At 50.2% G+C, this 26,038-nt stretch overlaps 10 protein-coding genes across 10 annotated transcripts; 6 read left to right on the plus strand and 4 right to left on the minus strand.

Annotated features, from left to right (window-relative positions):
- Positions 1 to 560: 560 nt before the first annotated feature.
- On the minus strand, positions 561 to 914 carry N7474_001768 (putative quinol monooxygenase; the record flags this gene model as incomplete). Its single annotated transcript, XM_057193183.1, has 1 exon — positions 561 to 914. One exon carries the CDS (start codon positions 912 to 914, stop codon positions 561 to 563), a length of 354 nt encoding a protein of 117 aa, XP_057058136.1.
- Positions 915 to 1,621: 707 nt separating this feature from the next.
- Positions 1,622 to 2,663, plus strand: N7474_001769 (phytanoyl-CoA dioxygenase family protein; the record flags this gene model as incomplete). The annotated part of the gene is made up of 2 exons (XM_057193184.1): positions 1,622 to 2,485; positions 2,541 to 2,663. 2 exons carry the CDS (start codon positions 1,622 to 1,624, stop codon positions 2,661 to 2,663), a joined length of 987 nt encoding a protein of 328 aa, XP_057058137.1.
- Positions 2,664 to 2,824: 161 nt separating this feature from the next.
- Positions 2,825 to 4,665, minus strand: N7474_001770 (arca-like protein; the record flags this gene model as incomplete). Its single annotated transcript, XM_057193185.1, has 4 exons — positions 2,825 to 3,814; positions 3,870 to 4,327; positions 4,377 to 4,536; positions 4,603 to 4,665. The coding sequence occupies 4 exons, from the start codon at positions 4,663 to 4,665 to the stop codon at positions 2,825 to 2,827; spliced, it is 1,671 nt and encodes a 556-aa protein (XP_057058138.1).
- A 1,203-nt stretch (positions 4,666 to 5,868) lies between these two features.
- N7474_001771 (uncharacterized protein) lies at positions 5,869 to 7,092 on the plus strand (the record flags this gene model as incomplete). Its single annotated transcript, XM_057193186.1, has 3 exons — positions 5,869 to 5,900; positions 5,955 to 6,115; positions 6,164 to 7,092. The coding sequence occupies 3 exons, from the start codon at positions 5,869 to 5,871 to the stop codon at positions 7,090 to 7,092; spliced, it is 1,122 nt and encodes a 373-aa protein (XP_057058139.1).
- A 984-nt stretch (positions 7,093 to 8,076) lies between these two features.
- On the plus strand, positions 8,077 to 12,179 carry N7474_001772 (uncharacterized protein; the record flags this gene model as incomplete). Its single annotated transcript, XM_057193187.1, has 2 exons — positions 8,077 to 9,025; positions 9,085 to 12,179. 2 exons carry the CDS (start codon positions 8,077 to 8,079, stop codon positions 12,177 to 12,179), a joined length of 4,044 nt encoding a protein of 1,347 aa, XP_057058140.1.
- A 333-nt stretch (positions 12,180 to 12,512) lies between these two features.
- Positions 12,513 to 14,109, minus strand: N7474_001773 (glycoside hydrolase family 27 protein; the record flags this gene model as incomplete). Its single annotated transcript, XM_057193188.1, has 3 exons — positions 12,513 to 13,171; positions 13,240 to 13,933; positions 14,005 to 14,109. The coding sequence occupies 3 exons, from the start codon at positions 14,107 to 14,109 to the stop codon at positions 12,513 to 12,515; spliced, it is 1,458 nt and encodes a 485-aa protein (XP_057058141.1).
- A 716-nt stretch (positions 14,110 to 14,825) lies between these two features.
- On the plus strand, positions 14,826 to 16,677 carry N7474_001774 (sugar porter family MFS transporter; the record flags this gene model as incomplete). Its single annotated transcript, XM_057193189.1, has 4 exons — positions 14,826 to 14,917; positions 14,984 to 15,199; positions 15,252 to 15,864; positions 15,931 to 16,677. The coding sequence occupies 4 exons, from the start codon at positions 14,826 to 14,828 to the stop codon at positions 16,675 to 16,677; spliced, it is 1,668 nt and encodes a 555-aa protein (XP_057058142.1).
- Positions 16,678 to 17,150: 473 nt separating this feature from the next.
- Positions 17,151 to 17,765, plus strand: N7474_001775 (GrpB family protein; the record flags this gene model as incomplete). Its single annotated transcript, XM_057193190.1, has 1 exon — positions 17,151 to 17,765. One exon carries the CDS (start codon positions 17,151 to 17,153, stop codon positions 17,763 to 17,765), a length of 615 nt encoding a protein of 204 aa, XP_057058143.1.
- A 663-nt stretch (positions 17,766 to 18,428) lies between these two features.
- tcsB (putative sensor histidine kinase/response regulator TcsB/Sln1) lies at positions 18,429 to 22,047 on the minus strand (the record flags this gene model as incomplete). The annotated part of the gene is made up of 7 exons (XM_057193191.1): positions 18,429 to 18,510; positions 18,561 to 18,700; positions 18,753 to 18,876; positions 18,933 to 21,185; positions 21,254 to 21,820; positions 21,876 to 21,910; positions 21,964 to 22,047. The coding sequence occupies 7 exons, from the start codon at positions 22,045 to 22,047 to the stop codon at positions 18,429 to 18,431; spliced, it is 3,285 nt and encodes a 1,094-aa protein (XP_057058144.1).
- Positions 22,048 to 23,931: 1,884 nt separating this feature from the next.
- N7474_001777 (alpha/beta fold hydrolase) lies at positions 23,932 to 25,239 on the plus strand (the record flags this gene model as incomplete). The annotated part of the gene is made up of 1 exon (XM_057193192.1): positions 23,932 to 25,239. The coding sequence occupies one exon, from the start codon at positions 23,932 to 23,934 to the stop codon at positions 25,237 to 25,239; it is 1,308 nt and encodes a 435-aa protein (XP_057058145.1).
- Between the last annotated feature and the right edge of the window lie 799 nt (positions 25,240 to 26,038).

Raw genomic sequence — 26,038 nt, forward strand, 5'->3', positions numbered from 1 at the left:
AGGCCTTGCAGCGGAGTTCCACATTCATCATTCCACTCCACTTGTACCACTGCCGATCTACAACATCTCAAGAGATCTGATTATGTATATGCAGGTATGTACAGTATATGTACATACTTTACATACCTTAACCACGTGGGGGATATGCGTCGGAGAATTTATTGTATTTTATACTTGAAATCAAAACCTTCTTCCCACACATCCAATAATCCCCACTCTTCAAAGATTAGTCTTCGAAGTAATCCCATCCCAATCATCACAAAGCCTCGCCCTCTCAGTGCAACTACTACGATTATACCTAAACCCATCAGGCCCAGGCAGCCGCAGAGGCAACTCCCTGCCCACGCATCTACAGCGTTTATTCAAAAAGATAGCTATCTTTCAATAGGATGAGTTTAGGTTTTAGTATACGTACTCTCCTGTAATAAGACATAGTATAGTAAATTTCCACCGATCCAATGGATCAGAAAGATAGACCACGAAGCACCAAGAAAAAGAAGGTGTAGTAGACAGAGTGCATATAGCTTGCAAGCTTGCATCCTCGATCCTTGAAAGGTTATTTACATCTGCGCCGGTTCAATTGCCTTCACAAACTTCGCCGTCACACCCCGGATATATTTGTCCTCCATCAACTTTTGAATAATGGGCTGCGCATTATGTTCATGGAAGGCTTTTTGCCCGGTATATCGCTCAAAGAAATGAAAAATAGTCGGGTCATCACCATCTCGGGCAAGGCAATAATAGATGATGCCCGGTTCGGCCTCGGAGAGTCGGGTGGTCTTGGCGTAGACGACTTCTAACGCGTCTGCGTGCTCTGGGTAGGCATAGACTGTGCCGAAGATGCAAAATTCGTCGTCAGGTAGAGTGGGCAGTTCGGTTAAGAAGTCTTCTTCCGGTACGCGTCGGGGAGCCATTTTGTTCGGTGGCGTTGATTGGGAATTTGTAGGAAGTAAAAAATAGACTGATTGACTGATGGATAGATGATCTGTCGATCTCTTGGGATTGTCAGAGAAAGAGGGAGAGAAAGAGGTGGGGAAAAGAAAGAGTGAGCGGGGGAACGAACAGCTGGCTAAATCCATTATACTCTTTAGCTGTTTGATTGGCTCGATTTGCATTAGAGCGAAAGTTCTACTAGCCACCATGGACTTCTCTATACCAACCAACGCGAAGTAAAATAGGCGGGATTTCCCGCCTAAAAAAGGTCAAGGCGGTCGGGTTGCAGGCGTGCCGCATGGATCTCCAGCACAGACAAGTTCCTGTATGCCTAAAACGGAAATAGGGCCCGACTCTTAGTTCAAGCGACATGCCCGACAGCCTCAACAGATGTCGCGTGGACGGCCAAAAATACCCGCGTCCGTCGCGTAACGGATGTCCTAATCAATTATTCCAGCCATTTTCTGTGGCGACACGGGGCCGCAAAGAGATGGAAGGCAATATCTCCCCGATCCAATGATAGCTCGAAATCGATTTGCCGGAGGGCTGATTGATATTCCGTCTGCCTGCGTTCAGCGCCGTCAATAATATATGGGACGGCAATTCCGACGATACTTCCTTCTTCTCTGCATATTTCGCCACTACGTCCGTACTTTTCTGCCCTCACAAACTCACTGCCGTTCTTAATATGAATGCTCTTGCTCTCAATGGGAGCGACAACCCTTTGCCTCAGCTGTTTGCCAACGATGGCCCATTAGCACCAGAGAGTGTAACCCGTCTTAAACCGTCCTCACCAGACGAGCCCGTTGAGGACCTCCTCGCTCGCCTACACAGAGATGGATACCTGTTTGTCAAACAGCTTCTGCCCCGAGCCGACGTGTTGAAGGCGCGAGAGGAGTATTTCAAGTTCATGTCTCCCACTGGCGTCCTCAAGCCAGGTTCTGTGCCCGTCGATGGTATTTACGATAGCTCAAAGGACACCTCTGCCTTCCCCGGCATCGGCGCCGGCTCAACTGGACAGAACTCTCGCCCTGGCGCGGAGCAGGCCCAGCTATTCGTCGACCTGGCAATACAGGCACATCGGGAGGAGTGGTATACGGAGACATTTTGCCGGAACCCTATCCTGACAGCATTCGTTGCTCGTCTGACTGGCTGGGGCGACAAGACGTTGCTCTTTCAGCGCAGCCTGCTGCGCAACAATATCCCCGGCACGCAGGCCATCGGCGTCCACTATGACCAGATCTTCCTGCGCTGGGGCGACTTGTCGAACCTGACGGCGTGGTGTCCCATGGGAGACATCAGCGTCGATGGCGGGGCCCTGATCTACCTGGAGGGCAGTCAGGAGCTGGGCGAGCAGTTTGAGAAGGACTTCATGGAAAGAGCTAGGAAGGAAGGCTTCTCGGAGACGGAGACCAACAATGCGTTCAACCGCAACATGCTGTCCAACGGACTGCTTTCCAACGATCCGGCTGAGTTTGGGCGTAAATATGGGAAGCGGTGGATGGCGTCCGACTACGAGGCTGGAGATGTGGTGCTCCATTTACCTTATATGGTGAGTCTCGGCAGCAGAGCAGCCAGCTTGAGTGAGCAGCACTGATATTTGGTAGCTCCATGCATCGACCATCAATTATAGCCCCGACAATGTCATCAGACTGGCAACCGATATTCGATTCTGCGACAGTTCCAGACCCTATGATAAGAGATGGTGTCACTTTTTTGATGTGAAGTGAGTGATTTCAAGACATCTTTGCGCAAGAGTATGTTTTTCCAGTTTCGCTAACAGCTATTAACCAGCGACGGTGTATGATCACACCTAAAACCGGGTCCAGATAGGGATTAATCTTCAAACGTTTAGACGCCATCTCATTCAAACAGAAGGGTATTTCCTTTTTCAACCAGCACCGTTCCAAACCTGCTTCAGTGTTTTCGCAATAGGCGCCGTAGGCCACCCTCGCTTATCCTCTGTAAACTCCAGCAAAAAGCACAGCCGCTCCCGATCCTTGTGGTCATCAAAACAGTCTCCACACAAAGCAATCGCCATGCAGGCAATCAAGATGGCCGCAGGGCTCGAGGGGTTCGACAATCCCACACCACACATGAACCAGACGCGCTGTCGCGCCTTTTTCCTTACGTCCTGCATCGCCATGCGATGCGCCGGGTCGTTCCTATCGAGCACAATTCTGGCGAGAGAGAAGAACTGCGCCGCTATGATCTGGTCTTCAGTGGCATAGCGAATATCTGGAAAATCGCTACATCCGTCTCTACAAAAAAAAGGCTGCGGGACACTGTCTGAAGCTCGACGGTTTGACTCGAGAAGATCATAATGCAGTGATCGTGGGCCGTCTCCGTATGCGAACAGAATTGCCTCTGCGCAGTGGAGGGTCGCTGAACAGGCTAGGGAATACCTGTCGCCTGGCTGGACGGCCTGCATCTTGCGAAAGAGCTGCAGGTCCAGACGGATAGATCGGTGGTCTCTTAGTGACATGTAAATCTCCTGTCGAAGACAGGCCCAGTACGCTGCCTGGCGCAGCCCCGAGTCCATGCCAACGCGCTCCTGCGCGCGGGCCAGTGACTGGGCGCCGAGAAGATGACCCTGCGGGTCTGCTCCCATGACAGGCACGTCTATCTCTTCCAGGAGCCGTAGAATCACTACGATAATGAGGAGCGTCTCGTCGAAGACGGACGGTCCGTCGTTGAGTGCGGGTATCAGAGTCCGCAGACAGTCATTATAGTGCCGGTCCGCGACTGTGGGATCGAAGGTGCTGATGCGGCTGAGATGGCGCGCGGACAGGGCGAAGACGGCGCTCAGGAGAGTACTGCATGTGCGGACGCGCTGGGGCACGACGGTTGCGAAGTGGCGCTCCTTGTCACAGAAGTCGAACTAGCGTGGGCAAATTATTAAGGACTTCAACTAGGCATCATGCGGTCTCACTTACAAATAATGATACCTGGTTGATAAAGTGTTGTAGGAGAGTCGCCTCTTCGGGGTCTTGCAATGGCCAGGTTGGCGGATCCAGGTAAATGCGCCTCACGGGGTTCGGCAGATGGGTACCAGCATCTATAATGGTTACATCTTCCCGGATGGAGTGAGCTGTCTGAAACCCAGATTGCACATTGCCTCCAAATGGGTGCAGAGGCACGTCACGCGAAGCAGGTTCGGTCTGAGCTCGGGAAGTAGATACCGGGGTTTGGGATAGCGAAGCGGAAAGAGAAGGCGGGGAAGATGACGCCGGGTTCTCCCCAACTGGAGTCGACCAGGTGGCTTTCTTGCCAAAGAATGTCGGAGCTGCAGTCGTGTTCATATGCGCATTCTTTCCTCCTCGGTCAGCACGGGCAGAATCAGCGCTGGACCCGGCACCAGACGACTCTGCGACGTTGACGAAATTAACCACTCCTGATTTGGTGTCAGTCCACGACTATTGAGAGAAAAGCTTCGCACCCACCCTTCGCAGGCAGAGGGAGCCACGTTTGGCTAGACGAGAACGAGCGCTCGACCCCATGGCGAGAAGCCTTGTAGAACTGGCGGGGCGGCTCGCGCACGCAGTCACGCCCGGCCCGGACACATCGACCACAGCGAGGAAGCCGTCCGTCACCTGGTACAGACTATATCAGCCAGGGCCTTGCCTGGCAAGCACAGTGACCACATAGAGATACTGCTAAGGACCCTACATTTGTAATGGCAGCGCCGACATGCCGTACTGTTTCGACGGTCAGAGGCACATCTTTTTCCATGCTGCTGGGCTAGGAGAACTCACCAACTCATATTTAGCGAATGGAAAAATGCCTGCATATTGATCGTCATCACAGGCCCACCGCGAAGGATCGATGCGATGAACACAGTCAGGGCGAGCTGCCGTTTTAAAACCAATTGTCGTGCTTTTCCCCGCGTTGTGGAATTGTGGAGCTCTGTGGGGTAGGTATAAGCATTTGGAAGGATGGAATTGCCGAGACTACGAATTACCTCTTTGACCCGAACACAACTAAGCCTTGACAACTTGAATATAACGTTGGGATCCGGGCATTGCCTGGATGAATCCAAATTCGACCACCAGAATTGCCTAGGAACACAGATGCAGAGCGACGTAAACAGGCGGTCGGGAGAAGAAGGTCGAGACAGGTCAGCGTCGTAGAGAGAAGTGTAACGGACCCAGACACCATGGAATTTGCCTAGAGGGCGAAGAAACATCTATTGTATCTAGTCCTGAGCAGTTTCAAACCAGCATGCCTGTTGAAGTTATGCAATTAAGATCGATTCTTGCGAGGGCCGTGCAAAGCCGCTCGCCAATAAACTACAGTAGTATAACTATTATTCGACCATAAAAGTTTTCGCTGAATTCGGGTGAGAGAGGCTAGTCAGAGACTTTCAGATGTGCATGAACAACTCGTGCGCGACTAGACTCGATCTTCCCTCATTCGGTGCTCCGCCTCCTAGACCCCTTTTTAGCCGCTCGGGATCTGACGTGGCATGGCAGTCAAGATCGCCGGTGTGATAAGGAGGTTCAAGAAGAACATCTCACGATTAGTCTCAGTACACTGCAAGAAATTCGAGAATTTTGTCGAATGTACATTTGCTTATTGAGAATTGCCGGTATATTACATCGAACATCCACCAGTCTTCCATGGGAGCATAAGTTACTTTACTGTGAGGAGCGTCAGCATTTTGCACAGCCATGCCAAGGCCGCTAACTCGCTCGCATTTTATTCTTATTCTCGAGTCACCCCTCGAATTTCCTTGGTAAAAATAATTTTCAGCACTACCATGCTTCAAAACAGCAATATAAGTCACTCCACTCTGCCTGTTCATCAGTGGAACGAAGGTATGTTATCAGCACCCTGTCAATCCACAATAGCGCTGATGGCGCAGACCACGGTTGGCGAAAACAGGATGTGTGCCTGGAAGATCTACGTACAGATAGTCCATCAAGTCCACCACGAATGATCTCGGAAGACACGAAAGTCTTCATCGTGTGCGTTGAATTTTGGTATTCTCTATATCCAAATCAAACAACTAACTTCACAAGAGTTCCGAGCGAATATCATGTCCGCGCAAGTCAGCAATCTCGGCAGTTGTTCATAGATAGCTTTCGCATGCCTCATGTATGGTGGTCCGATCATATCCATAATGCGAACGGATATTTTGGCTGTGAGACGACTCGTGATGCGGGCAACATCACCGGCTTCAGTAAGTTCTTTAGATGTGTATAGAAAGAAAGCGTGCTAAGAAAACTAGACACATGGGCGTACTTCGAAGTCAAGCATTTAACTAAGGATCTGAAGTACCATTGGTCTACTGTCAGACTTTTCACGCGATGGCTACCCTCAACCAATCAGACTGGCATTCTCCTGTTCGATTCAACCGAAGATATATGGAACTCGCTGTTGACCCCCGACCTAGATCGGCTCAAAGACCCATTCTGGGTGTACTCGTGCGTTTTAGAAGAGGTTTCTCGTCTAGAAGAACGCGCTGTATGGAATATCCGCGATCAGGTTCGAGAACTCGAGAAAGCGCCCCCGCCATCAGGTTGGAAGCCACAGCCCAACTATCGGCAATTACATGATATTGCTCGGCATTCAATACATGTTACTGAGTCCCTTGAAGTGACAGTGCAGAATGTTGAGCATATTGTTAGACAGCATGAAATTTTTGTCAACACATGGACAGATTGTCAAGCGGAGACAACTCATCTGGAAATGTCAAGGCGATTAGCATTTTTTCAGAGCTACATTGGCAGTATACGACTCCGCTCAGTATCAAATGAGAAGCGCCTGCAGAATGAAATCCAGCTAGCATTCAATATCGTCGCTCAGCATGATGCAGGCCTTACAGTTGACATAAGCCGCGCTGCACGTTCAGACAGCGCGACAATGAAGACTCTTGCGTTTGTTACCCTTACGTTTCTACCTCCAACCTTCATCTCCGCAATTTTCAGTATGTCATTCTTCAATTACGACACCGGTTCAGGCTGGAGTGTCTCTAACAAGATCTGGATATACTGGGCGATCGCCATTCCAACCACTGTTGCAACAGCTCTTGTGTGGAACTGCTGGCCCAAGTACTTCCCCGGTGATACTGAGAACGTCCATTATAAAGAGGCCAAAACCGTATTGTCGAAAAGTGGTGGAGGTGATTTTGTTAACCATGAACGTATGCAGTGTTAAAATCATAGTCATTAGTTAGAGTGTTTCAGGCTCAAGTCCTATTTCGACAATATACTCTAGTTCCATATCCCATCCGAGCAGCACGAGAGATTTGACCTTTGTTCTAATTGGGGAGGTAGGCAGGCAACTGTTTCCCGGCCATAGTGAAGGACCCAGACTCGACTCTACCAAATGTTAACCACCTCCATGGCGTTGAGTATAGGTGTAACTGTTGCACTCAATTCAGATAGCCTCAATTTTTTGTCAGCGCGGCACCGGACACTTTGCTAAGTATTAGCTAAGTGGGTAGCTGACACGGAGCATGAAATGATTGGAGTTCAAGGTGATCTTCGAACACCCAGCCCCTTGGCTCCTGCACATAGCCACAACGCGATGTTATAGAGCTAGACCTAAAATGTGAAAGAGAGGCAAACATTCTAGATTCTGCAATAATATATATTGCACAAGCTTGCTCTTCGGGTATCAGCAATAAACCAATAGCGCTGAAACTGATGCTTTGTTCCGAAGGCCGAACGTGGGCATGAGAGGTCCCTCCTTTGGCTGGCGCCTGGCTGTTACAATCCCTGCAACCGCCAACTAACCAAGTGGCAGTAGCTTGCAGACGGACCTCCAGCCACCTCCAATTAACCAATCAGCCAAGACTAGAATAGACGAATCAGAAGACGAAAACGAGAGCCTGATTTTTGGCCACTCAAGGCATGAGGCTGATTATGAAGTAACCCCATCGCACTCCCAGGGGCTGCTGTAGCTGCCTGATGCGTGGTCAATTTTCTCGTTTATCCTACCAAACGCAAAGAAAACCTGGCCGGCAATACTTGCGATAATCGCCATTTACCAGACCTCTTTCCTACTATTCACCAGTCTCTACCCCTGCAGATCTTTACACGCCGAGCCAAGTTGTGGCTCCTAAGTCGTCGCCAGATGGATATCTCTCCGAGAGGAGAACATACTGAGAGCTTATCTCACTTGCCAAAACGACAAAAGATGTTCCACCATGGCGATTCGCCCTCCCCGCGACGCGATCAATACACCATCGCCTGGATATGCGCGCTGCCTATTGAGATGGCAGCGGCTCAAGCCGTGTTAGATGAGATTCACGAATCTCTGCCTATCCATGCAGACGACAGCAACACTTACGTACTGGGAAGCATCAAGGGACACAATGTCGTTATTGCGTGTTTACCGTCAGACCAGTATGGAATAATTAACGCGGCAAACGTCGTGACAAATACGAGGCGAACGTTCACCGCAATCCGAGTGGGTTTGATGGTCGGGATTGGTGGTGGCGTGCCGGGTAAGGTTGATGTACGATTGGGTGACATCGTTGTCGGAAGCAGGGTGATGCAAACCGATCTTGGAAAAATCGTCAGAGACGGCAAGTTGGAGCATACAGGGATCCCTAGGCTTCCTCACCAATTGCTTGGGACAGTCGTGTCTACCCTCCGTGCGAAACACGAACTGGGGCCGAGTCGAGTCCCATCTATCCTACAGCAGAAGCTAGAAGAATATGGGTACGGTCATCCGAGATCACCAGATCGTCTCTTCCTCGCGGCGTATCATCACGAAGGTTCAGCGGTCAATTGTGACGAATGCGACCATTCAAAGCTGGTGCCACGAACCGCAAGGATGTCGGATGATCCAATGGTTCATTACGGTGCGGTCGCTTCAGGGAGCCAAGTCATGAAAAACGGCGTTATCCGGGACGAAGTTGCTAGACAACTGAATGTCATATGCTTCGAAATGGAGGCTGCTGGCCTGATGGATATTCTACCTTGTCTACCAATCCGGGGGATCTGCGACTACGCTGATTCTCATAAGAGCAAAGAATGGCAAAAATATGCTGCAGCAACTGCAGCCGCATACGCAAGGGAGTTGCTCGAAGAACTACCTGTGATCGAAGCGTATGGAAAAGAGGCAGACGTACTCAATCCTGGTAAGTAAGCTTGGTCGTCTTGAGAATTACTTGGGCTCATTCTCACACCAAATATGTAGATCATTGTCCATCGCAAGAACGGGCGAGCTTTCTAGATTCTCTCAAGTTCGAGCAAATTGATGCTCGTAAATCAAGCATTGAGACGGCTCACGCCAAAACATGTCGATGGTTCCACAGTCATCCTGACTACAAAGCGTGGCTGGATCCAGCAAAATTGACGCAACATCATGGTTTTCTATGGATTAGTGGTAAGCCCGGTGCTGGCAAGTCAACAATCATGAAGTTCGCATACTTGAGCATGAGGAACAAGGCCCGCCACAATAATGCCATCAGTGCCTCCTATTTCTTCAACGCTCGTGGCGAACTGTTGGAAAAGTCAATTTCCGGGATGTATCGATCATTGCTGCTTCAGCTGCTTCAAGGATTCCCTGACTTACAGACGGTTTTGGACGATCCCGAGCTCGTTTCCCAATGCCAGAATGCCTGCCCTTCCTTGAATGTTCTCAAGGACCTCCTTTTCAACGCGGTGTCTGCTCTCGGTCAACGCTCGTTTACCTGCTTCGTCGATGCGCTCGACGAGTGTGATGAACAACAAGTCGTGGACATGATCCAGTACTTTGAGGACCTTGCAGAACACTCCGTGACCAAAGGGGTGCCGCTCCGAATCTGCTTCTCTAGTCGACATTATCCCTACATTACCATTCAACGGGGAATTCGACTTACACTAGAGCATCAGCCGGGTCATGCGGAAGACTTGGAGGCTTATGTCTCGAGCCGCCTCCGAATCGAAGACACTGCGCTTTTCGAAGAGCTACGACCCCAAATTCTCGGTAAAGCTGATGGTGTTTTCATGTGGGTCGTACTAGTTGTCGATATTCTCAACAAAGAGTATCGTAGAGGTGCAATGGCCCTGAGAAGGAGACTCGCAGAAATCCCAAGTCATTTGAGCGACCTGTTCAAAGACATCTTGAGACGTGACAATGAGAATATGGAAGAACTTCTGCTTTGTATTCTCTGGATACTTTGCGCAAAGCGGCCTTTGCAACCGAAGGAGTTCTATCATGCTCTCTGGTCTGGTTTGACATCGCAGGGTATGGTTGATTACGTCGATAGCGAAATCCCAGATGTCTCAGTCCCAGCTACAAGTGGCAGCGTCTCCCGATGTCATAGATATGTTATTAGCTGCTCAAAGGGACTTGCTGAGGTCACAAAATCCGAGCGGCCATCAGTTCAATTCATTCACGAGTCTGTTCGAGACTTCTTTATCAAAGACAACGGTCTGCATGAGTTGTGGCCCGAACTTGGGTTCAACTGGGAAAGTCTAAGCCATGAGAAACTCAAACATTGTTGCAACATCTATATGACTCATACCGTTGTGCGAACATTTGTTAGCCACCAGCTGTCGGAGCCAAAATCGAATAGTCGGACGGAAATTTCGAACAAGTACCCGTTTCTGGAGTATGCCTGTCAGCATATCCTCTACCATGCCAACGCTGCGGCCAAAGTGGTTCCTCAAGACGATTTTCTGTCTTTCTTTGATATTCCCCACTGGGTCAGTATCCACAATCTCTTCGAAAAGTTCAAGATTCGCAAATATAGCCGAGAAGCAAACCTCTTCTACATCCTCGCAGAAAGAGGACTCCCCGAGCTCATCCGTACAAGGCTTAAAGAGGACCCAGACATCGATGTTCTTGGGGAGAGATATAGGTACCCGCTATTTGCTGCTTTAGCCAGTGGTAACAGAGACACTGTTGCGGCTCTTTTGAACTCGTCTTCGAACATTTATGACGGAGTCGACATTATGGAGGGCCTCAACTATAGGCAAGCCTTGAAGGAATATAAAAATCGAACACCGCTATCTTGGGCTGCTCAGGACGGTCGGGCAGTGATTGTTAAGTTACTTCTCCGAACAAGAACGACCGTCAATGGGGTGGATAGAGGAGGTCAAACGCCTCTTTCACTAGCCTCAGGACTTGGCCACGAAGTCGTGGTGAAGCTTCTTATCGACCAAGGAGCAGATGTCAACGCGAACAATAAAAATGGATCGACACCACTTTCATGGGCCTCAGAGAAGGGCTATGAGGTTATAGCGAGGCTTCTTATCGACCAAGGGGCAGAAGTCAACGCTAGTGACAATTCTAGACGGACACCGCTTTCTTGGGCCTCAGAGATGGGCTATGAGGTTATAGCGAGGCTTCTTATCGACCAAGGAGCAGATATCAACGCTAGTGACCATTGGGGACGGACACCGCTTTCTCGGGCCTCAATGAATGGCCATGAGACTGTAGCGAGGCTTCTTATCGACCAAGGAGCGGATGTCAACACGAACGATGAATCTGGATTGACATCACTATCATGGGCCGCAATGAATGGCCATGAGGCTGTAGCGAGGCTTCTTATCGACCAAGGAGCGGATGTCAACGCGAACGGTGAATCTAGATCGATACCACTTTCATGGGCCTCAATTAATGGCCATGAGACTGTAGCGAGGCTTCTTATCGACCAAGGAGCGGATGTCAACACGAACGATGAATCTGGATTGACATCACTATCATGGGCCGCAATGAATGGCCATGAGGCTGTAGCGAGGCTTCTTATCGACCAAGGAGCGGATGTCAATGCGAACGATGAATGTGGATCGACACCACTTTTATGGGCCTCAACGTATGGCTATGAAGCTATGGCGAGGCTTCTTGTCGACCAAGGAGCGGATGTCAACGCGAACGATGAAGTTGGATTGACACCACTTTCATGGGCCTCAGAGAAGGGCTATGAGGTTATAGCGAGGCTTCTTATCGACCAAGGGGCAGAAGTCAACGCTAGTGACCATTGGGGACGGACACCGCTTTCTCGGGCCTCAGAGAAGGGCTATGAGGTTATAGCGAGGCTTCTTATCGACCAAGGGGCAGAAGTCAACGCTAGTGACCATTCTAGACGGACACCGCTTTCTTGGGCCTCAGAGAAGGGCTATGAGGTTATAGCGAGGCTTCTTATCGACCAAGGAGCAGATATCAACGCTAGTGACCATTGGGGACGGACACCGCTTTCTCGGGCCGTATTGAATGACCACGAGGTCGTAACGAGGCTTCTTATCGACCATGGGGCAGATGTCAATGCCGCTGGCATAAACCATGGCCTCTACAACAAAACCTGAACACCGTTTCTTCCATTCGAAAGAGATACAATAATCCAAGGGCCTGCTTGTTAAATTTTTCTTCCGGTTACGAGTCAAGCTTAACCACAACCGCAGTTCAATTCTTGAGTCTAAAAAAAAAACTCTGAGTTTTCAGCAATAATGCTGCCCAACTATCCTGTTCTACCATCCATAGTAATGGAGGCAGAGGCGGAAACAGACAGACTCTTGCTTGTTGCTGAGATCCAAATCCATGGTTCGTACCACCTGGTGAAAATAAACTAATCCACAGAGATGTAAAGTTTTTCATAATTATTGGTATTATACTAGAAGCTACCCCAAGCTTGTGACTACTCAGAGCTCATCTTTCTTCCCATCAGCCTGCTGCCTCAAGCGCAGCATCACCACACCGTGGGCTTTCGCATGCACCGTGATTTTACCGCCAGGTTGCACGGCCCCGACATGGGTGCCCATCAGCGCCGTGCTATTCGACGGCGGTGTCTGCGCGTAGACTTCTCTGGGTGAGCCACCGTGGATAGTCATGTTGAACGGAATTGTCGCGTTGCCGGCAATGATACCCGCAGCCCTGGTGTTCGACATGCGGTTCGCCCACAAGTCGTAAATGTCCCACGCCTCCTGAATCTGCGACGCGGTGCCACCCACACCGCTCTCCCAGAAGATCTCCTTGAGCGTGGCGTTCATCTCGCGGTCCTTTGTGCCCGCGTTGAGGAACAGAACCAGCTGGTCGCCGCCTGAGAGAGGGCCCGTGAAGAGCTGGATCTCGCCCTGGCCGAAGACGTCGGTGTCGTCGACGTAGTAGCGCCACCGGCGGGTCGCGGATGAGCCAGCCGAATCCTGCGAGACGGCTAGCACGGCCGTGTTCTGCAGGATTGATAGTGTGCGGCCGTCAATCTTCGCAAAGACATTGGTCATGATCATGGGCGACTTCATGGCTGCCCAAAGGGAGAAGTGCGTAATGTACTCCTCGTCCGTCATTGCACCATTGCCAACCTCTGTTACAGGAGAAGTTAGCTTCCAAGTTTCTTTCTGAAGGGATGGAAGTTGCGATTGTGAGACCTACGGAGGAGATCCAAGTCATTCCAAGCTCCGGGGAAGGCCTTGGAGGGGAAGTAAACGACCTTGTTCAGGACGTTCATCAAGGAACAGTAAAAGCCGGGAACCTTGCAGTCCAGTCCCTCCTTCTCGACGCAAGGGCACTGCGGATCATCCCGGTCAAAAGTGTCTATCAGGTCTCCAGCGATACGCCATGAGTTGGCAATGGTGGGACCAAAGAGCCACGGGCCATCAACACCCCAGTTGCACATGCTGTACAGAATGGGCCGGCCGGTCTTGTTGAGAGCCATGCTCATGGCATTGTAGCGGTCAAAAGACAGCTTCTCCGTGCCCTCCTGGCCCTCGTTGAAGCAATTGTCGTACTTGAGGTAGTCGATGCCCCATTCAGCCCAGACAGCGGCGTCCTTGTCCTCGTATCCAAGAGAGCCGGCGTAGCGTGCGCAGGTTAGGGTGCCGGCGCTGGAGTAGATGCCAATCTTCATTCCAAGGTCGTGGATCTGGTCTGCGAGGCCTTTAATGCCGTCGGGGAACTTGGTCATGTTGGGTTGCAGGTAGCCGGTGGCGTTGCGGCCATCGGACCAGCAGTCGTCCAGGATGATGTATTCGTAGCCAATGTCCTTGAAGCCGTACTTCGCGATCTGCCTGGCCGTGTCCATGATGACACTGGCGTCGAGATCGCAGCCAAAGGAGCTCCAGGTGTTCTGTTTGAAGAGGTGTTAGCCCAGCCACTCATAGGTCGGCCGATTATCGTGGTCCAGATGTCGAGACATACCCATCCCATTTGGGGAGTGAGGGCGAGGCCATTGTCTGACGCAGAGACAGTTCCAATGTTGACGATGGCAGCCAACACGACCCCACCGAGTTCCAATCGCACCATGCTGGGATGAAAATCCGTGTGATGGGCCTTTAGCTTGTTTGATCCCTATTCTGGTTCTGGAATTGACATGCAAACCAGCTCTTGAACGCAAGGCGAGGGGCGATCGACATCACGCAAAAAGTGCGACCTCACTCACATATTAATAGGCGGGCCGCCAGTCACCCAGCAGAGCTCAACAGCAGTGAGTCCCGCAGCTGATGCCACTCGGGGCATTACTTGCTCGCAAAGCATCGTTAGTCGGATGGATTTTTGGTGATCTTGGCCTCCCCGCACATCGAGTCGGCCCCATATTCCCATTTAGGGAAGATGCGGAGAAGCAGATGCGTACTCAAGCCCCGATCTAGAGGACTAGGAAATTGACTACAGTTCTTCAATCGGCTTTCATCTGCCAAGGCGGGTATTTCCCTGGCCTGAAGCGGTAACTGGCTACGACTCTGCCAGAGGACTCAGCAGCCGGCATACAGTATTGATGCGTTCCATCTGTAGTATGCCCTAGCTAATATCGCGGTCAGACTTAATTTGGCTGGAGGGGACGAAGCAAATTCTGAGGCATCCGGGCCTGGCGAAGTATATGAGGGCCGCTTCCTCCCCCAGTGAAATCAGTACTTCATGGTCCCGGATGATTTGAGCCAAAAGTTTCATTTTCTGAGGCCCTCTGTCCTCCAAGTGATAAGCAACTATCGCTTCCATCAGGTCACTCTTCCAGCGTCCTCAAGATGAAGCCCATTGGCAACATCTACGCCATCGCCGCCGTCGCGATTGTTGGCGGTGGCCTGTTTGGTTTTGACATCTCCTCCATGTCTGCCATGTAAGTCCTGCAGCAGGTAATAGCTGCCCTCCCCCCGACATCATACTGACCACCACGCCCTTCCAGCATCTCCACACAGCAATTTCTCTGCTACTTCAACCAGTACCCCGAGACATACGATCCGACCAAAGACGTTCAGCAGTGTGCTGGCCCTAGGCCAGATGTCCAGGGCGGCATCGTTGCATCCATGGCCGGGGGCTCGTTCCTCGGCGCGGTCATCTCTGGTTCCCTGTCTGACATTTTCGGCCGCAAGACGTCTATTCAGGTTGGCTCCGTCATCTGGTACGCCCTTAGTCCACCTTCTATCTTGTTGTTGTGCTAACCACCAGCTTAGGTGTGTCGGCTCAGTCCTGGTCTGCGCCGCGCAGAACATCCCCATGCTCATCGTCGGCCGCATCATCAACGGCATCTCCGTCGGAATATGCTCCGCCCAGGTCCCCGTCTACATCACCGAGATTGCACCTCCCACCAAACGTGGCCGCCTCGTCGGCGCCCAACAGTGGGCTATTACTTGGGGCATCCTCATCATGTACTACATCTCTTATGGGTGCTCCTTCATAGGCACCCACGAGCACCCACCATCGCCCACCGCGTTCAGGATCCCCTGGGGCCTGCAGATGATCCCCGCCATCTTCCTGTTCTTTGCCATGTTCCTGCTTCCCGAGTCGCCGCGCTGGCTGGCCAAAAAGGACAGGTGGGAGGAGGCCGAGGATGTCATTGCTCTGGTGCATGCCAAGGGCGATAAGACGCACGCCTTTGTCGTCTCAGAGATGCAAGAGATCAAGGACTTCTGCCAGTTTGAGAGAGAGAACGCCGATGTGACCTGGCTAGAGCTAGTCAAGCCCAACATGATCTGGCGGACGCATATTGCCATATTCACCCAGTTCTGGTCTCAGCTAACCGGCATGAACGTCATCATGTACTATGTTACCTACGTCTTCGCCATGGTAAGCTGCTTCCCATTCAAATCGCGACCTCCAACGACGCGCTTTGTGCTGACCATTTTTCTCTAGGCCGGCCTCTCTGGAAATGCCGGGCTCATCGCATCATCAATCAACTACGTGATCAATGTCTGCATGACAATTCCAGCTCTCCTGTTCATTGACCGCATTGGTCGACGCCCTGCTCTTGTAGGTGGTGCAATATCCCTGTCCATCTGGTGGTATGCCACGGCCGGTATTCTCGCTACCTACGGCCATGCTGCCCCGCCAGGAGGTCTGCACCATGTCTCTGCCGAGTCGTGGGTGATCTCTGGGCACGCGTCAAAGGCCGTCATTGCTGCATCGTATCTCATTGTAGCCTCATTTGCCCCAACCTGGGGCCCCGTGTCGTGGACATACCCGCCCGAGCTGTTCCCTCTTCGCCTCCGTGCCAAGGGCGTGTCCATCTCTACTGCAGCCTGCTGGGCCATGAATTTTGCGCTTGGATACTTCACTCCACCAGCGTTTGTCAATATTGCTTGGAAAACCTACCTTGGTCAGTGCATATCCAACGATATAGCCCCTACTTGCTCTCGTGTCGGAACCCTGCCTAACATTGTCTTAGTTTTTGGTGTCTTTTGCACTGTCATGGCAATTCACTCTTTCCTGTGCTTCCCTGAGACAGCCGGCAAGCCGCTGGAAGAGGTCGAGGAGATCTTTGCTCTCAACACTCCAGCCTGGAAGACAAAGGGCGGCTTCGCTCAAGGGCGAGAGATGGAGAAGGGTGAGCGCGCTACTGAGAAGCAGTTGCAGTTTGCGATGCACAAGGAGGACGCGTAGGTCTGAGAGTGGCGGCCTGTTCGAGCTAACCAGAAACCTGGCTAAGTGATGGGCGCAAGGAGCTCAGGGGAAGTCAGACAAGGAGAGAGATCACGAAGGGGAAAGGCTATCTACTTTCAGTCAGGTTTTATTCAGTCCGACATAGCCCCATGAGCATGTCGAAGCATAATGTTTGTTACCTAAGCATTCTGTCGCGCTGCCCCACGCACGTGGAGATTGTGGCTGTCAGTCAGGCCCCCAGCCCCTACTAGAGGCCCCCCCAAACTTTTATCTATGCCCCATCAGACGGGTTATCTTGCCCTTCACTCTGGGATGAATCCATCCGTCAAACCAGCACCCCTAACTATGAGTCGTTTCTGAAAGTGCTCAATTCTGGCCGAGTAGGCCGCATCTCCAAGCCGCCTGGCTTTCTTCAAGTCTCGCATTTCCTTTCCTTTCTCCACCCGTTGGAGTCAACCACCAACATTTCTACAATGCCCGCTACAGTTGCGCAGATTCTCGCGCCTTACGAAGACCAACCGGAGCTCGTGGAGCGTATAGCATGGCGAACGGTACACCCTCCCATTACCATAATTGAGCCCAACCCAGAATGGCCGCACCGGTTCGAAGACGTCAAAGAGCGGATTCAAAAGGCCTTGGGGCCCTTGATCTTGGATATCGCTCATTCCGGCTCTACCAGTGTTCCTGGCCTACCAGCTAAAGACATTATCGATGTTGATCTGTCACTGAAAGATGCAACGGATGAGGCATCCTATGTGAAGCCTCTGGAAGAGGCAGGCTTCCGGTTCCTCCTCCGCGAGCCGCGATGGCACCAGCACCGGTTTTTCGTGGAGAATTGGCCCAAAGCCTATCACGTCAATCTCCACGTGTGGGGCCCCGACTCGCCCGAGGTTGTCCGACATCGTATCTTTCGCGAATGGTTACTCAAAACGCCAGCCGATATAGAACTGTATGCCAAAGTGAAACGCGAAGCGGCTGAAGAGACGGCTTTAGCTGGAGATTCGATGATGGAATATACCAAACGGAAAGATAAAACGATCCAAGAGATCCTAGAAAGAGCATTCCGTGATTTGGGCTACATTGAATGAGACTTTTGGATGATTTAATTGGTGTTGTCGGAATTGAAGATGAGCATGGGAGCTTGCAAGTCATTAACCGCTGTCCGCTTAACGTTGCCCTTACCCCACACACCTCGTGTCTCTAAACAAAACAAACAGTAAAGCATTGTTTGAGTTTTGCAATGTCTGTAGTTAGGTCAAGTCTGCTTCTTTCACTGAAATGGACAGCTTAGCACCAGCAGCATTGAATCCATTCCAGCTCTGGAGCCGGATTGGCTTGAGCACCACTTACTCCCCGAGATTCTGCATACGATTGTAGAGAAGCCGGACCTCTACCTCGATGAGAAGGCATGATTGGGACCGCATAGCAGTCCATATTCGAAACGCTGTGCGATGACCGCGTTGAAAAAACGAACGAGCTGAGAGACTGTCAAAGACAGTTTATCGCTTTCGCGTCATGCAGCGAAAACTACGCGAGACTAAAGTGCCGACCCATGATTTAAGTTGCAGCCCAGCTGACGTGCTTCGATTCAACGTCAAGAAATCCAAAAGAATAGGGCGGGAATAGGGAGAATGTGTGGAAGAGATAGAAAATAGACTTATTACAAACGGAGGTAGCCTGTTGGTATAGTACATGTGAATATGGACTTGAATTACGTACGCCGAGTCCAATTTTGGTTTTGAATGAATGCATCAAGATCCAGTATCAGATTCTTCAATGATTGTCGAAAATTTGCGTAGAACCTGCTTCAATGCAGGCCTGCGAATGGGTTTGCTGTTTCAATTAGCACTAAGTCAAAAATGGATAAGGATGCATTTACTAACCTTATGAACATGTCCATCCCCGAGTCCATACAGTCCTTGATGTTGCTTTCTTCCGCGAATGCACTCAAGGCGACAATGGGGGCTGAGTAGCCCATCTGTCGGATAAGGCGTGTGCTTTGAAGACCATCAAGATTCGGCATCTACAATAATGAGCATCATTAATGACGACAGACATCGCCGTGAAAAACTTACTTGGATGTCCATGAAAATAAGATCAAAGACCTCGCCTTTATCCATGTGAGATTTAACGGTGTCATATGCTTCCTGGCCGTCTTTGACAATTGTCACATCGTAAACCTCTTCAAGCGCAAGCATCCTGGTCAGGGTTAGCAATAAATTCCATCCCATTGCTTGTAGGCATTTAGAACATACCGTCTCACGACTTCCTGGTTCACAGTGTTGTCTTCAGCCACCAATACTTGAATCTTATTGGACTCGTTTCCCTTGCTGGTTGGCACCTGACTAGGAGGAATGTTGTTTGAATTTGAAGCAGGAGACGAAGGAACGGTAGGGGCGAAGAAAGGTTGGCTAAAGCCAACCAAGCGTGGTTGAATTTCCGACTTCTCAAACCCTGGAGCAGGCGCATGGGTCTCATTCCTCACTGAGCCGTGATTCGAGGGCGTTCGTGCAGTGTGGGAGAAATCTTCCAAAGACAGCACACTCGGGGTTCGAGACCCTGGAATGCTAGATGTCCGCAAACTTGGTGTCAACTCTTTGACAAAGCCCAGTGGAATTCTCAATGTGAAACGAGAGCCTTTGCCCTCCTCGCTGTCCAGCAAAATATCACCACCCATGATACGGGACAATTGAGCACAAATGCTGAGCCCCAGGCCAGTTCCGCCGTATTTGCGATTTAGCCCCAGGTCACCTTGAACGAATGGATCAAAGATCCGTCGATGTAAGTTGGCGGGTATGCCTGGTCCATTATCCTGGACTTCAAATTCAAATGTGACTTGACGAAGGTTGGGTTGGGTGGTTCTCAGTGGTTCAAGATGATTCTCAGTTCCACCGGCTGTGTCTGGAACAGAGGAGCCTAGGCTTGACGCGGTCTGCGGTCGTAATCGATGATCATTGCGAGACCAACCTATCGGGGTAACCTGGTTATCAAGCCCGGGGGCTTCTTCGAGAAGTCGAATCCGTACTTCCACCTTTCCCTTCTCGGGTGTGAACTTGAGACTGTTGCTAACCAGGTTGATCATCACTTGGAGGATGCGATGTTGATCACCCCACAAAACCATATCGGCTAGTCTGCCCGGTTGTACTGAGCTAGAACTTGCGTGTGCCAGGTCGAGTGATCGCTCACGGCACAAAGTACCTCTGGGCTCAGTGATCCCAGCGGAGACGAAGTTGACGCTAAAGTCGATTTGCTTCTCATGAACCTGATTTTGGAAGATAATGGCCAGTTGGGATCGGATATCGGACATTTTGAACTCTCTCTTCTCAATCGTGATAGCCTGGTCGATTTGATTCTTGCTGAAGGTGAGCAAATCGTTCAACAGATGCAATAGGAGATCACCTGATTGATAGACCACTTGAAGTGATTTCTTAATTCGAGACAGATCGTCCTCCCCCATGCATACCGCGCACATGCCAAGGATTCCATTCAGGGGAGTTTTGAGCTCGTGGGAAATGTTGGCTATGAAGAGTGTTTTGCTTTCATTGGCAGTCTCTGCGGCCAGCTTCGCCTTCTCAAGCTCTCGGGTCCGCTCGGCTACCCGCTCCTCTAGTCGGTTATACTGAATGGTCAACTCGTCCGACATCTCATTGAATGTTTTGGTGAGTTCCGTGAGCTCGTCTGTTACGCAATGCTTGTGCTCCTTGACCCTGCCTGGGATTTGGAAATTACGAGAAGTCGGGACCGTGCTAATGCTGGCCGAACTGTTGAGTCTTGCAAGCAGGCGTGGCAGGCGCTTTACCCACGTGGCAGGCGACCCTTTCTCGTTCAAATGTTCCTCGATAGCTTCGAATGTCTCCGTGTGATCGTCTTCGGTATCCAGTCCGGCTCTCTGTAACTCGCGCATCGAAAGGGGCGCGATCTCGGGCTCGACTGATTTCTTTGCGGCTTCACGCAGCCTCCGAATAGGAGCAACCGCCCAGTGGGTCAAGATAGGAACGATGACGATTATCGCGCCTGCAGTGCCAAAGACACAAGCAAGAATAATCTTGCGGAGTCGAACAACAGGTGCGAATGCTTCAGAGTGCGTTTCCTCCACGAGAAGAATCCACTCTACAAGTGAGTTTTGGGGACGGGCGGCGCCGACAGCAACATCGAACCCTTTTTCGTTTACAGTTGACAGCCGGCTGATTGACTTGGTCACGTCATTATATGGCTGGGTCATGACTTTGAGGACCATTGGGTATGAAGAGAGGACAAATGGTGTATCCGTCGATACGCCAGCGTGTCTACTAACTTGATCAGGTAGCGGAGTGGGCTCGAAGATATAATGCACTTGTGCTTGAGCAAGGGCCGCTGCGTCGGGCGCGGATGTGGCTGTTGCGGGTTGACTAGTAGAAGCGAAGGTGTTTTCTAGCCGATCAGGGCCAATGAGGAGGACCTGTCCGCTGGTCCCGAGCCCATCTCGTGAACTCACGACGCTCTGTAGGCTGGCTGCGCTCGCGACCACACTGGATGTCGTTAGTATATACGACGCATCAACCCTTCGACGGTCCTTAACAGTAAATCAGCTACTCACGTCATATATCCCAGGAGATCAGAGTCCGAGGTGTTATTAACAATAGGCAGGGTCAAGGAAAGGAGCGAGAAGGAGGAGTTGACTTTCAGGGGACCCAAAACCAGTGCGGCATTCAAACCAAGGGGAAAGTCACTGAAGGCATATGCGGTAATAGAACCGTTGTCGCCCGTAGTTACATATGTCAGGTTCGGATACAGCGAAGGAGGATAGCCGAGGCCATCATCTCCCAGCATCACCGAGCTGCCATTCGCGGCCACATATGGAAGGGTGATGTTCGGAGCGGTATCGCTGGTGACGTTGAGTAATGCTTCGACGCCTCCTTGTCCGTCCTTTGAATAAATTTTGGCCTGATATAGACTCAAGTCTCCCCGCGTCCCCAATGCCGATTGCACGTCAGCGATGGAATCCACCCAGTTCGAATCCGATCTGTTTCCCGCATAGTACCGTTTCAAGGCTGACTGGATGAGTATTCTCGTCGCGATGGTCTTGCTGGTGGTTTCGAGGAGGTTCAGGTTGGAGGCGACCTGACTGGCCTTGATGGTCGCAACGAGTTCAAGGCTCTGTGATCTGTCGCTAGGTTAGGTCCTAGTTAAGAATGTGAAGAGCCCGAATCATCACGTACTCAATCCCCACTACAAAATCATAGGTGGTGAACCACTAAGCAGATCATTAGTCGATCTACTGGGTCATAGGGAAAAGTGAGAGCTTACCGTTGCAATCGCGAGTGCAGCGACACCCAAGATAGCCGTCAACAGCACCAGCACCCCTAGCTGCACGGCAATTGGAATGCGCATCTGGTCACAGCCATGCGACCGAGCCTATAAAGCACAAAGGCCTTCTGGTCCGATAAAAATCCCTAGACGGAGCGATTCAAGATAGATGAATCCACCGGCCTCAAAGAGGGCTCGAGATGCATGCCTGATTGATTGCCAAGTCAGGGCGCTGAAAGGGAACAGGGTTCGCAGAACTGCGTAACACCTACATAAGTTTCGCAACGAGGATAGCCTCCTAATTTCCTCTTTCGAGGTTTTAGGGTTTTCGAAACGATCTCAAGTCATGAAAAGAATTCATTGAAAGGAACGAAATGGAACTAAATGAGATGGAACTCGGGCTTGGCACGTAAGACAAGGGGAAGCGAACGAGAGTCTAGACAGGACTAGATGCATCGAGTGGCGGGCCGAGAGTGCATTAAAAATTTTGCCAATAAGTGTCAAACGGTGTCCGCGAAGGCGAAATTAGGCAAGGCCGAGACTTAAAGCGCCATTAACCTGCTTTTAACCTATTTCGTCGGTCTTTTTCTGCGAAAACCGTTGGCTTTGCAAATCCCCTAGGGCCAAGGTGAAAATTGCCGACGGGCTCACTCCCACGATTGGCCGCAATGAACTTCTGTGGCATTGCTCGCTCTTTGACGTCTCAGATTATGTAGTTGATTGGCTATAGTAGCTATTTAGGACATTAATTATTCAATCAAGAGGATAAAAAGCAGAGAGGAAACTGATTTCGATCCATCCTGTAATCAATCTATCAACCATGGAAATTGCCGCCGATCAGAGCTAGAATTCTGCCTTAGGCAGTTGTTAGACTAGAGGTACAACATGTATGGTTAGCCCAAGGACGCCGCCCCAATTTTAGCGCGTATACGATGCGTCCCCCTTTATTGTTTTTATTTACTCAACATTTTTCCTTTGCCATTTTTTTGCTAAAAGGGTCACGTGTTTCTAGTTCAAACTAGGCACTACAGGACTACTACTTTGGGCTCTGAGAGCCATTCTCTATGCTGTCAGGCCTGACAGCATTCGTGAATAGCGGCTGTATATAAAGCAAGCTACATCGGGCAAATGAACTATTGCTTGATTGATTGATTGATGTCAAACACGAACGGAATATTCTTCAGGCTCAGAACGAAGAACTGCATGTGGAGGTGCAAGCACTGCGGATGCAGATCGATGGCCTCCGATCGACGCCTCGGCAACGCGAGGAGCCGCAGTGGCAGCAAGTGCGCCTAACATGGAACCTCCGGTGAGCGCTCAGCAACGAGAAAAGGATCACAGTCGTGTTCAAATCGGCAATCGGCTATCTGTGATTGAAACGCAAGACAGCGGCAGAAACGCCAGGAACACCTTCAGAGAGCTTTAGATTCATTGTTGGGGTGGTTTTCTAAATGCCGAGTTTTTCAACCTTTGCTATGACTTTATTTCATGCAGCCTGTAGTCTTCATTGTAATTGGAACCATCTATGATCTGGCCAACATCGTCGTGACTTGCTATTAGATAGTATCAATTTTGTGTTAGTCGAACTCTTTTCCTCGGTGGCTCTCAATCGTACGTACCGCGCCCGCGTGCTACTGGTCAAACGAGAAATCAAAACGAATACTCCGACCACATGTTCTAACAAACGCCGGAAACAATGATCGCCGCTTGGACATATATAGTCGTGCCGACATATCCGGGGTAACTAGGAGAATCCTTCGCAAAATGCGGAGTACGGTCTCAAAATATCGCCGAAGCCTTCGCATTATTACCCGACCCCGCTCTCGACCCCAGAGAAGGTGAGGTTCGAGGTTTACTACTGAATCTCCCGCTATATGTAGACAACTAAACCTGCGCGAGCCCTGGTTATGGTCAGCGATATTCATACCCCTGCTCACTACTTCTCCGTTCGCTCTCAAACTTGGCAATATGGCATCCTGGAGTCTCAAGTCATGTTTTGAACAATTTATTTCTGCTATAGAAACATCTCTTAACGGCAACAATGAGTTCAAGGCCGCTACCCTTGCACACGATGTTAAATTCTCCATTCTCTCATCGGACACTAACGAAAATCTCCTCGTGTCTATCCGGTCCAGCGTCGCTCGCATCCAGTTCGGTCGTTCCACAGTTGCCGAATTCACCTTATCAGCAAGGTCACAGGATTGGCATGAATTCTTTGCACTGGAGCCGAAACCATCCTATCAATCATACTGGGGCATTCTGCGTGTTTTTGGAAGCGAGTCTGGCGTTGGCATTTCAGGCGATATCGCTGCATTTAGCAAGAGCGTCAGCGTATGGCGTATCGTCCTTGAAACCGCTCGGGGAATCCTGCACAATCAGCCAGTACTAGCAATGGATGAAGATGTTGACGAAGGCATCGTGGAGGAGGATAGCATCGTGGGAAAATACACATGGCTCAAACTTTCTGCCTTTGGTCAAACCAAGATATTTTATGAGTGCTCGGGACATGGACCGAAGCATATCTTGTGGCTACATACAGCTGGTGCCGACTCCCGGCAATTCCATGAATTGATGAACAACAAGAACCTTCAAGAGCGGTACACCATGTATGCTTTCGACATGCCAGCCCATGGCAGGTCGTCTCCCGGCTGCAAACAAGTTCCGCAGGGCTATACAAATAGTGAGGAAGTATATATCGAAGTCATACATCAGATGATGAAAAAGTTGCATCTGACGCAGCCCATTGTTTCTGGTGCTAGTATGGCCGGTCACATTTGTCTTGCGGTCGCTTTGCGAGCCCGAGAAATGGGAGTAGGTGGCGTTATCCCTGTTGAAGCTGCCGAATATCTGCCGCTGGTACAACCTCCTTATGAGCTAGGTGGTCACTTCAACGAATCGATCATCAATCCAGAACGCGTGTGTGGGATGACGGCCCCAACTTCAACGAAGGCACGTAAACAGCTCATATGGTGGATATATTCATCTCAGGCCGCACGGGTGTTTCAAGGAGATTTGCAATTTTACTTCAAAGGCTGGGACGGCAGAAACCGGCTGGAACACATCGACACTTCAAAATGTCCCGTGTATATGCTTACTGGCGAGTATGACTATAGCTGTACACCGGAAGTAAGTGCAGCAGCGGCAGCAAAGATTCCGGGTGCTCAGTTTGAGATGATGGATCGTATGGGCCATTTCCCGATGACAGAAGACCCAGAGCAATTTTTGGTCTACTTAAACAGGGCTTTGAATTTTATCGAGAAATCTCGAACTGGCTAGTGGTGATGAAAAGTTTAATATATCCTAAAGATTACTGAGTTAGAATATAGGAATAACCATTCAAATATCAGGCAGTTTAAAAATGTGGAAGACTGTAGCTTGACTTTCACATGTGCAAGTTTGAAATAAGTTTACTTATTTATACCATGGATACAGTGCCCACAATTATAACGCCGATTTATGCATTTCAAAACACCGAAACGCCGGTGCAATTCATGGCACAAGGCTCCGCAGGCTGTGTAGATGGACAAGATAAAAACGGTAGGTCACCGAGACGACTTGTTTTCAAACTATACCCGCATTTTCCCCCGCATTTTGTAATTATTTGCAGCTTCTGGTTGGTGTTCATCAGTGTTACGGATATACCCAGGAATACTTTTGCCGTGGACGGCATTTTAAATCGCTCAGAGTATGAATAAGGATTCCAAGCATCCTTCCTGTCATAAGCACTGATATCCCTATAAAAGCTGGTTCTTAGTTCGAACCAAGCCGACGAGTTGCTGATCTCAAAATATTTCACAATTCCCTTAACTGCTTTCAATCGCATATTATAAGCATTATGAGTGAAATCAAAAAAGAAAAGTGTGGGGATATTCTCCATGCAGTCAAAACGGCAGGGATTGTTCTTTTACCGGCTTTCGAGGTTCTGTTATAGATACCTCTCAACCTCACTGTATTCCTTTCAGTACCTAAAATCCTCTTTTTAAAAAGAATTAAAGCAAAGGAAATAATTTCATTAATCAATCCCCTCGGAAATCTTTGGAGAGTAGTGAATTGCTTGCATGGTTCTCTATGCCGG

This window comes from Penicillium riverlandense (genome assembly GCF_028828495.1).
Source record: "Penicillium riverlandense strain IBT 135883 chromosome Unknown utg000001l_segment0_segment0, whole genome shotgun sequence".
Classification (NCBI taxonomy): domain Eukaryota; kingdom Fungi; phylum Ascomycota; class Eurotiomycetes; order Eurotiales; family Aspergillaceae; genus Penicillium; species Penicillium riverlandense.